This window comes from Macrotis lagotis, chromosome 1 (assembly GCF_037893015.1).
Source record: "Macrotis lagotis isolate mMagLag1 chromosome 1, bilby.v1.9.chrom.fasta, whole genome shotgun sequence".
NCBI classification, from domain to species: Eukaryota; Metazoa; Chordata; class Mammalia; order Peramelemorphia; family Peramelidae; genus Macrotis; species Macrotis lagotis.
In genome coordinates, this window is record NC_133658.1 from 691,863,776 (window position 1) to 691,874,831 (window position 11,056).

The 11,056-nt window shown below is 35.0% G+C and overlaps 1 protein-coding gene across 3 annotated transcripts in view; it reads left to right on the forward strand.

Annotated features, from left to right (window-relative positions):
* Positions 1–10,823, forward strand: part of METTL8 (methyltransferase 8, tRNA N3-cytidine) — a 120,121-nt gene extending 109,298 nt beyond the window's left edge. For all 3 annotated transcript variants that reach the window (XM_074215725.1, XM_074215724.1, XM_074215726.1), the window contains 3 exons: positions 7,571–7,677; positions 7,818–7,883; positions 8,681–10,823. In XM_074215725.1, coding sequence (XP_074071826.1) covers positions 7,571–7,677; positions 7,818–7,883; positions 8,681–8,865 — 358 coding nt within the window. In that variant the 3' untranslated portion in view covers positions 8,866–10,823. The remainder of the gene's footprint in view (positions 1–7,570; positions 7,678–7,817; positions 7,884–8,680) is intronic.
* The last annotated feature ends 233 nt before the right edge of the window (positions 10,824–11,056 follow it).

An 11,056-nucleotide genomic window follows, 5' to 3' on the forward strand; every position in this document is an offset into this window, starting at 1 on the left:
TTGGGAGGGTTTTTTTTAATTTTAGAAAGAATTTATTTATTCCAAGTTTTACAATTTTTCCCTAATCTTGCTTCCCTCCTCCACCCCCCACAGAAGGCAATCTGTTAGTCTTTACATTGTTTCTATGATATACATTGATCCAAATTGAATGTGATGAGAGAGAAATCATATCCTTAAGGAAGAAAAATAAAGCATAAGAGATAGCAAAATTACATAATAAGATAACAGGTGTTTTTTTTTTCTAAATTAAAGGTAAATAGTCTTTGGTTTTTGTTCAAACTCCACAATTCTTTCTCTGGATACAGATGTATTCTCCCTTATAGACAGCCCAAAATTGTCCCTGATAATTGCACTGATGGAATGAGCAGGTCCATCAGGGTTGATCATCACCCCCATGTTGCTGTTAGCGTTACAATAGTTTTTCTGGTTCTGCTCATCTTGCTCAGTGTCAGTTCATGCAAATCCTCCCAGGCTTCCCGAATTCCCATCCCTCCTGGTTTCTAATAGAACAATAGTGTTCCATGACATACATATACCACAGTTTGCTAAGCCATTCTCCAATTGAAGGTCATTTACTTAATTTCCAATTCTTTGCCACCACAAACAGGGCTGCTATGAATATTTTTGTACAAGTGATGTTTTTACCCTTTTTCATCATCTTTTCAGGGTATAGACTCAGTAATGGTATTGCTGGATCAAAGGGTGTACACATTTTTGTTGCCCTTTGGGCATAATTCCAAATTGCTCTCCAGAAAGGTTGGATGAGTTCACAGCTCCACTAACAATGTATTAGTTTTTGGAGGATTTTTAGCATTGTGACAGTATAATAAAATCACAATGTTCATTTGACCTAATAGCATTTTATTTTTATTTTTCAATGAGAATAAACATTTTATTTTATTTTTTAAATTTATTTTTATTACAGATGTTATTTGAGTTTTACAATTTTCCCCCCAATCTTACTTCCCCCCCCCAGAAAGCAATCTGTCAGTCTTTACTTTGTTTCCATGTTGTACCTTGATCCAAATTGGGTGTGATGAGAGAGAAATCATATCCTTAAAGAAGAGAGAAGTCTAAGAGGTAGCAAGATTAGACAATAAGATATCTGGTTTTTTCTAAATTAAAGGGAATAGTCCTTGAACTTTGTTCAAACTCCACAGCTCCTTATCTGGATATAGATGGCACTCTCCTTTGCAGACAGCCCAAAATTGCTCCCAGTTGTTCCACTGATGGAATGAGCAAGTCCTTCAAGGTTGAACATTACTCCCATGTTGCTGTTAGGGTGTACAGTGTTTTTCTGGTTCTGCTCATCTCACTCAGCATCAGTTCATGCAAATCCCTCCAGGCTCCCAATAGCATTTTAGACTGGATAAAAATTGTTATAATTTGCACCAGCATAGTATTCTAATTTTTCACAGGAGTCTAGATTGTTGAGTCCCTGTGGCAAGATAAGATTCTTTCTCTTTACTAAACTTAGTTATGAAAGTATCAAGGAAAAGGAGTAGTATACAGCTACAAGTTATGTGTTTACCTCCCTTATGCCTGTTTCTAGTGATCTAATATATGTGATGTTAGTCTATACTTCTGATTAAAATATTTTTAATATATAGTGGAAAATAATCAGTGAGCATGTATGAAGTTCTGCTATGTGCTAGGTACTATGCTAGGTCTGCATATGCAAAGAAGAAAGTTAAATAACCCTTGCTCTCATAGAGCTTATATTCCTATTGAAGAAGCTGAATAAGAATCAGAAGGTTACTATTTAAATTCCAGTTCTGCCACTATATATTAGCCATATAATTTTGAACAATTCACCTCACTTCTTTTTGGCCTTAGAGTCCTCATCTATAAAACAGGTACAATAATATCTTCCCCATTTGATACATAAATTTGTTCTGACAATTTCAAAGGACTTCTGATGAAAAATGTTATACTCCTTCAGAGAGAGAGAGAAGTGATGAAGTGATTGAAAATTAAAGTATAATTATTTTATTTTATTTTTCTTGGAATTTTTGCAACATTGTTAATATGGATACATGTTTTGCATGATTACACATATGTGTAAGTGGTGTATTACTTGCCTTCTTAATGGTGGGGAAGAGAAAGGAGAGAATTTAGAACTCAAAACAAATTTTTAATTTTAAAAATACATAGTATATTCTTAAAGAAAATAAAAAAAGAAAAACATTGTTTGAAAACAAGAATATGATTACAATGTATTCCTATGCTAGCAGTGCTTGCAGGACAAGAGGCTATTTGACAACTCTCTTGCCTTCACACCTATATCTGGGTCATAATTCAAGGGTGCACTTTCAGTCAAGAGAGACTTGAAGACCTTCTGGGCCCAAAAGATCAGGGATTTTGAGAAAAAGTACCATTTCTGGACCCATAGAAAAGGGTGTCTGAAAGTAGCACTGATTGTTATCCTAAGGAATGAGGGAGTATTACTTGGTAAGGACCAGAATAATGACTAAGAGAATAGTGACCACACCTCTCCCTAGTTGACCCCACCTTGGAAGCACGAAAAGCTTCCAAACACTCATAACTAACTCTGAAAATAGCACTAAAGAAAAAACCGGAAGCTTGAGACAATGTCCCTCCATCTTTCCTCATTTCAGGAACAGAGCCCAACAATAGCATAAAGTTCCAAAACAAGAAACAGGATAGTAAACTAGGCAAACGACAAAAAAGGAACCTTACTATTAAAAATTCCTATGATGACATGAAAGATCAAAACACAAACCCAGAAAAAGACAATAAAATTAAAAGCTACAAATGGGAACTTCTTATAAGCTCAATAAGAGGGGCAGCAGGATGGCACAGTGGATTTAGCACTGACCATGAAGTCAGTACAACCCAAGTTCAAACTGGCCTCAGAGATTTACCAGCTATATGACCTTGAAAAGGTCACTTAACCTCAATTGCCCCCCCCAAATCAGAAAAGAGCAGTAGAGCAAAAATAAGGCAAAGAAATAAAAGCAAAAGAAGAAAGTTATCAAGAGACATTTAACAGCCAGGGAAAAGAGTCACAAAAAATATTGAAGAAAATAACACCTTAAAAAAGACAAAATTGACCAAATACAAAAAAGAAGTTCAAAACATCACTGAAGAAAATAATTCCTTAAAAATTAGAATTGGAGAAGTGAAAGCTAATGATTCTATGAGGCATCAATAAATAAAGTCAAGAGAATGAAAAAAATAAGAAAATGTGAAAATTTCATAGGAAAAATACCTGACCTGGAAAACAGATCAAAGAGAGACAATTTAAGAATTATTATCTGACAGTCATAATCAAAGAAAAAGCCTAGATGTTGTAATTCAAGAAATCAAGGAAAATTCCCCCAATATCCTTGTACTAGAGGGTAAAATAGAAATTGAAAGAATCCACCGATTACTTTCTGAAAGATCTCAAAATGAACAGTTCCAAGAATACTGTAGCTAAATTCTAGAACTCTCTGATCAAAGAGGAAATACTTCCAGCAGTCAAAAAAAAAAGCCATTTAAATACTGTGGAGCCACAGTTAGGATCACACAAGATTTAGCAGCTACTAGGTTAAAGGAGTAGAGGACGTGGAATACGATATTCTGGAAGGCAAAAGAACTGGGATTATAACCAAGAACAACCTACCCATCAAAACTAAGTATAATCCTTCAAGGGAGGAAAAATGAATATTTAATGAAATAAAGGAATTTCAGGCATTCCTGATGAAAAGACCAGAGCTTAATAGAAAATTTTACTTTCAAATGTAGGACTCATGGAAAAAGGATTAAAAGGTAAAAAGAAATCATAAGGGACTCAATAAGATTAACTATTAATCTTTCACTTTGGATAGGTGATATATCTTCTAAAAACTGTTTGATTATTAGTGCAATTAGAAGGATTCTACATAGAAAGAGAGTTTGGGAATGAGTTAGTTATATTCCAGATTTCAAACTATATTACAAAGTAGTAATCATTAAAACAATCTGATACTGATTTAAAAATTGAGTGGTGGAACAGTGGACCAGATTAGGTAGACAATATAAAACAGCAAATAACTATAGTAATCTAGTGTTTGTTAGATAAATACAAAGATCCCAACTTTGGGAGAGAGAACTCATCATTTGACAGAAATTGTTGGAAAAACTGGATTGCAGTTCAGTAAAAATTAGCATGAAACAACATCTTAGACCATATAACAAGACAGGGTCAAAATAAACAAATGATTTACATATAAAGAGTGCTATCTTAAGAAGCATGAAGGATACACCTATCAGATCTATGGATAAGAGAAGAGTTTATGACCAAACAAGAGATGGAGAGGATTATAGGAAGTAAAATAGGTAATTTTAATTAAATTAAAAGGCTTTTACACAAATAAAATGAATGTAGCTAAAATTAGAAGGAAAACAGGAAACTAGAGGGAAAACTTTGCAAGTTTCTCTGATAAAAGCTTTATTTCTCAAATATATAAGGAACTGAGCCAAATTTGTTAAAACAAGAGCTGTTCTCCAGTTGAGAGAGATATGAAATGAAGTATCATATCAAAGGATATGAACAGGCAGTTTTCAGAAGAAAAGGAGCCCCACAAAGAAAATGGACTAAATCACTGCTGATTAGATAAATGCAAATTCAAACAACTCTGAGATATTACTTCATATCTATCTGATTGGCTAACATGACAGTAAAGGAAAATGACAACTGCTGGAGGGGCTATGGGAAAATCGAGACACTATTTTACTTTTAGTACAATTGTGAACTAGTCCAACCATTTGGAGAACAATTTGGAGTTATTCCTAAAAAGTTATAAAATTATGCATATCCTTTGACTCAACAATAGGTCCATATCACAAAGAGGTCAAAGGGGAAAGGACGTATTAGTACAAAAATATTTATACCAGCTCTTTTTGTGGTGGCAAAGAATTAGAAATTGAAGGAATGTCCATCAGTTGGGGAAATGACTGAATAAATTGTGGTATGTGATTATGATGGAATACTATTGTACTAAAAGAAATGATGAGCAGGATGGTTTCAGAAAATATCTGGGAAGACTTATATGAACTCATGCAAAGTGAAATGAGAAGAACCAGAAAAAACATTGTAGATAATAACAGCAGTATTGTAAAGATGATCCTCCATGAAAGACTAGCAATTCTGATCAAGACAGTGATTCAAGATAGTCCATAGTCCAAAGGACCCATGATGAAAAATGCTATCCATCTTCAGAGAAAAAGAGAGCTGATTATCCCTGAATGCAGATCAGAGCATGATTTTTTTTAGATTTTTCAAGGCATTGGGGTTAAGTGGCTTGCCCAAGGCCACATGGCTAGGTAATTATAAGTGTTTGAGGTAGGATTTGAACCCAGGTACTCCTGACTCCAAGGCCAGTGCTCCATTCACTGCGCCACCTAGCCGCCCCCCAAAGCATGATTTTAATGTTATTATTTTTTATTTTGTTTCTGTTTTCTTTTGTAACACGCTTAATTTGGAAATGTTTTGCATGACTTCACATGTATAATTGACATCAAATTGCTTACCTTCTCAAGACAAGGCACAGGTAAGAGGGAAGGACAGAATTTAGAACCTAAGTTTTTTAAAAATTGTTAAAAATGTGCATACTCTTTGAACCAGCAATACCACTACTGGGTCTATATCCTGAAGAGAACATGAAAATGGGTAAAAACCCCATTCATAGCAGTTCTTTTTGTAATAGCAAAGAATTGGAAATCAAGGGGATGTCCATCAATTGGGGAATGGCAGAACAAATTGTGGTATATGTATGTGATGAACACTTGTTCTATAAGAAATCATGAGGGATGGGATTTCAGAAAAACCTGGAAAGACTTCCATGAATTGATGCCAAGTGAAATGAGCAGAATCAGAAGAAAATTTTACACACTAAGAACAACATGGGTCATGATGAACCTTGATGGATTTGTTCACTTCATCAGTTCAATAATCAGAGACAATTTTAGAGGATCTGTGATGGAGAAAAAAACCATCTGAATCCAGAGAAACAACTGTAGAGTTTAAGCAAAGACCAAAGCTTATTATCTTCAGGTTTTAAAAGTTGTCTTATGTATTATGTATTGCTTTTTCTAATGTTTTCTTTCTCCCTTTTAGATCTGTTTTTTCTCTCACAACACATTCAGTTTTAATCTATGCATATCGTGGATGCAATTGTAAAAAGTATTTCAAATTGCCTTCTATGGGGGGGGGCAGGAAAGGGAGAGATGGGGAAAAATTTTAAAACTCAAAGCCTTGCAAAAAATAAATGATTGGTAGAAACTACCATGTATATAACTGGAAAGATTAATGTGACCATAGTATGAAGGATAGTTTGAAATTAGAGATACAACATTAGCAGTTTGTTGTTGTTTCTATTCAGGCATGGGATAGAGGAAGGAGGTGCCAGTGGATGTGGAAAGAAAAAAGATAGATTCAGAAAAATTTGATGAAGGAAGAATATATAGGATTTGATGATCTTCGGATATGGGACAGTAAGAAATGTGGAAAAGAAGGCAATTGCAGCCTCAGTTTTCTATCTTTAGAATGAAGTTGTCGAACTAGATGATTTTTAAGGTCCTTTCCAGCTCCAGTACCTGTTCCTGATCATTGTACCTATCTGACTTCCAAGATTTTGAAGCATTGATGACTGATGATACAGTCTGTCAACAACAATAAGAATGTCATGGATTGAGGGGTGGGTGATTTTGAAAGATAGATGAACTTGTTTTGAGACCAAGAATTTTTTTTTTAATTTTTTAAAAAAAATTTATTTGTCAGTGGGGTTAAGTGACTTCCCCAAGGTCATACAGCTAGGCAATTATTAAATATCTGAGTTCGATTTTGAACTAAGGTCTTCCCAACTCCAGGGCTGGTGTTCTTACCCACTAAACTACCTAACTGCCCCGAGAACAAGAATTCTTAACCTTTTGTGTTTCATGACCCCTTTGACTAATGAACTGTATGTACTTAGAGGGCTGTTTTTTGATGCATAAAGATTATAAAGAAAACCAATTATATTGAAATGTATTCAAATATGGGAGGCCCAGAAGATCCCAAGATCCCAAGCCCCAGGGGAAAAAAACCACTGTTTTAGACATTTTGGGTATGAGATAACCATGGCATAGTTACATCCTCTACTTTGTAGAAGAATTTGCAAGCAGAAGCACCCCTCAATTTTTCTCTTTCCATGCCCTGCAGCCAATTAATTTTGTTGTGGTTATTGGAAAATATCTATGTGATTTCTCAGTACAGCTTTGTTAGACATTCTGCAGAAACCCCTACAAAGCCACCAAATAGATCTAGTCACTTGAGTGGTCTCTTTAGACACTGTAGACTTCTTTGTCATCCATCAATTAAGTTTTTTTTGAACCTGGTTATTTTATGTCTCTGAGTCTTGCTTTCCTTCTTGGTAAAAAATGCTTTTTGTTTTTATTCTTGATCATGTTTGTTTTTATTTTCCTGTGACCTTATAATGAGCTTGATGACAGGCTTTTCATATTTTGACTTCAAAAGATGAAAGTTCACCCTGGCAGAGAAAAAAAAAGATGAAATTGAATAGGGCATCATGCTTTGTCTTTAAAGGATGCAAGGTGTTGTAAACAGACTGTCCAAGTTACTGAAACCTGGGGGAATGTTGTTATTTCGGGACCATGGAAGATATGATCTCACTCAACTTCGTTTCAAAAAAGGTATAAAAGATCCTTTTTGTTACCTTGGTGATTTTGCATATTTGTGTCTTAAAGAATGTTTTCCTTGATTGTACTTATTTTTATCTTTTGCTTTTCAAATAGGAATTTTAATTTCCCATTTTCATAACTATCTTCTATAGGATGCTGCTTATCTGAAAATTTTTATGTTCGAGGAGATGGTACAAGGGCATATTTCTTCACAAAAGGTAAGAATTGCATCCTAGAGATATATAGATGGTTGGAAAAAATACTTATTTTTTCATTTGTGGGAAGAAAAATTCAAAAGTTATTGTCTCATAAAGTATCACAATGTCAAATAATTTATTAAAGTTCACTTCCCAGTGCTTTTAAACATTCTACTTGAGAGTTTAAATTGAAAGGTTTTTTAATGGTATTTTAAGATTTTTTTTTTCCCAAGTGAAATTGACCCATTGATCCTATTATTTCATCATAGCATCACCTGCCAAATGATGTTCAGCCCTTCACAGTGGGCATTGTCAGCAAGGAGCAAAAAAGAGTTGATGACTTGCATGGAACCAATCGAGAGAATTTTATTCATATGTCTCATAGTAAATGACTTTTCTCATCAATTTTTCATTCTAAAGTACGTTTTTGACAGTGATGGGTACTAAATGAGCCTTGTATTCAAGGACTTTTCCAGTCTTATGTAAACACATTTATATTATAGCATATTTGGGCCTTTTTATTAACAAGTAGAAACTCTGAAAAGGAACATCTGTTAAAACATCAAGAAAAGTAACACTATAGTTGCTGTCCTTCTTTGAATGCTGTATTATATCTCCTTATATTGTATGAATGCATAGTAGAATGTATATTTTATTTCCTTAAGACTCCCATCCCCATTTGTATCCTAGTGGGGGTGCTTTGTGAAAAGTTTTGGTAAAGGATAAAAATCTGGATAGTGAACTGAAGTTGTGATGTATGACTATTTTCTTGTGCTTAATCCCTTGTCAAACTTTTGCTTTTCATTTTTGTGTCACAGGGGAAGTCCACAATATGTTCTATCAGGCTGGGTTAGATGAAAAGCAGAACCTGGTTGACCGACGTTTACAAGTTAATAGGAAAGAAAAAGTGAAAATGCATCGAGTGTGGGTACAGGGCAAGTTTCAGAAACCATCGCATTCATTTCATAATGATGACCTTGATGATCTCATCCCTGCTGTTTGAAGAGCATACTTCTGTGTAAATCAGGATCACCCCATGCAAAGGTCTCTTCAAAAATTATTCCAAGGCAATTTAGAAGCTAGGATGGAATATACATGATGGCTCTTTTTTCATGGGTGAGATCTTCTATAGATTTATACACATATAAGGTGATATGGAAGGATCCACTGTATTTGACATTTTTTAAAAAAATCAGTAAATGTGAATTGCCCAAACATGTTTGTGTTTGTTACTTCTAATTACTCCTTTCTTTAAAATGGTTAAAAAGCAAAATACTACACATTCAGCTTACTGCAGTAATTGAGATCTCTTCAGAAAAAAAAAAACAATAGCTTGCCTATTTTAAAAAGTGAAGACAATCATCTGCTTTTATTTATACCATTGGGTTCAGTAATCAGTTCACAAACATATTCTAGCTGTGCTCAGTTGTCATCTGTCACCAAATAGGCAGCATATCTGTTTCCAGGGAAATTCAGGAAAAGCCCAAGTTTTTGCTTAAAGCTATTTTTTTTCTCTCCTGATTCAGAGACTATCTGGAATAGATTTTGACTTTTTCTGTCCTTTGCTGTGTATTTGCTATTTTGCTCTTGTGACAGTGGCCCATCTTGAGTATTGTTTCTAAATATCACTAGTACACAGATTATTGAGAGTTTTCTGTAAAGCTGATTAACTTATGAGATGTTAAAATTAGGAGAATTTTAAAATTTCAGCACATAAAAATGGAATTATTTCCATATTCTTCCAATACACATTCATTCTGCTATGGAGTTTGCAAATAAAGTTAGAAGTCTTGCCCACAAGGAGTTTATAGTCTGACTGGGGTGGCAAGATAAGAAACATTATGGAAGGATGAATGACATGAATAAGTATGAAAATTGGTGTTATAAGCACTGTAAGAACTCATGTAGTCTGGAGTGGTGAGGGAGAGACCTGAACTAGACCTCAAAAACTACTTAATATTTGAATTAATGGTGAGGATGAAAGAGGGACCACAGGTGAATTTTGGAATGAACAGACTAACTAGACTAATCTAGCTGAAGTTAAGGGGTAACATTGAGAGATGAGGTTGGAAGAGACCTCTGTAGCCTTCTAATCCAACCCTCATATTTTATAGATAAGGAAACAAAGACCCCAAAAGGTTGTGACTCACTCAAGTCACACAGATATTAGTATTAGAGATTAGATTTGAACTATAAAGCTAGTTCTCTTCCCCCAGCATCACTGCTGCCTGTTCTTTCCAACTAGATCATAGCCAAATGTCAGAAGATCTTGAAGCTAAGAAGTCCAGATTTTATCCTATAGGGAACCGAGAGGCACTGAAGATTTCTGAGCTGAGGAGAAACGGGATGGAAAGAGTTCTTTAGAAAGATTAGTCTGGCAGTGGTATGCAGGATAGATTGAATAGTGGAAAGATTGTAAATGAAATGAGAACAGCTTTGACTGGTTTGGTGGCATGTGTCAATAGAAGTATTAAGGTTACTATTTAAGCTTGTATAAATCAGCAGATGTAAAAGCCAAGATTTGCATCAGAATCTTAACTCATCTACATTTCCCATAATTAAAGTGTACATTTAAAAGCCAAACTGGTAATTGAAAGTATTCCATACAGCTCAGGCAATTTGGATAAGTTAATGTTGCTATGGGAACCTGAGCACAACCTACTTCTTGTGTTTCAATTTAAAAATCGTGGCCCAAGGTGGTTTAAAAAACAACAGAAGGTAAAATTATGCTCACATCTTCACACATGGAAATTGTACTGTCTGCAAGTTCTAAATAGCAGGTTCATGCCAGCCATTTGACAGGCACAGTAAAATCCAGGCTTGTGTCTTTGTACAGTGTATTATAGCATATACATTGACCTTTTGAAGCTTAAAAAATGTCAACCAAATTGGGACCCACTCATTGCTTGAATTTCAAGTTGGCCTTCCTTTGGCTCCTGCCCAGGGCTGCTTTTCTATTCTGTATAGACTGTCACTAGAGTCACATGCATATACATACATACATATATATATATGTATATATATATATGTATGTATATATACATATACATACACACACATGTGTGTTCTGCCTCCCTCTTCCCCCCACTCCCCAGTCAATCTGGGTCCACTCACCTGCCTTCCTGAATCAGACCCCTGTGCAGGAGAAGCTACTTGGAAACAGGCATCCTCCAAAGTCTCCGATTCATTTTACT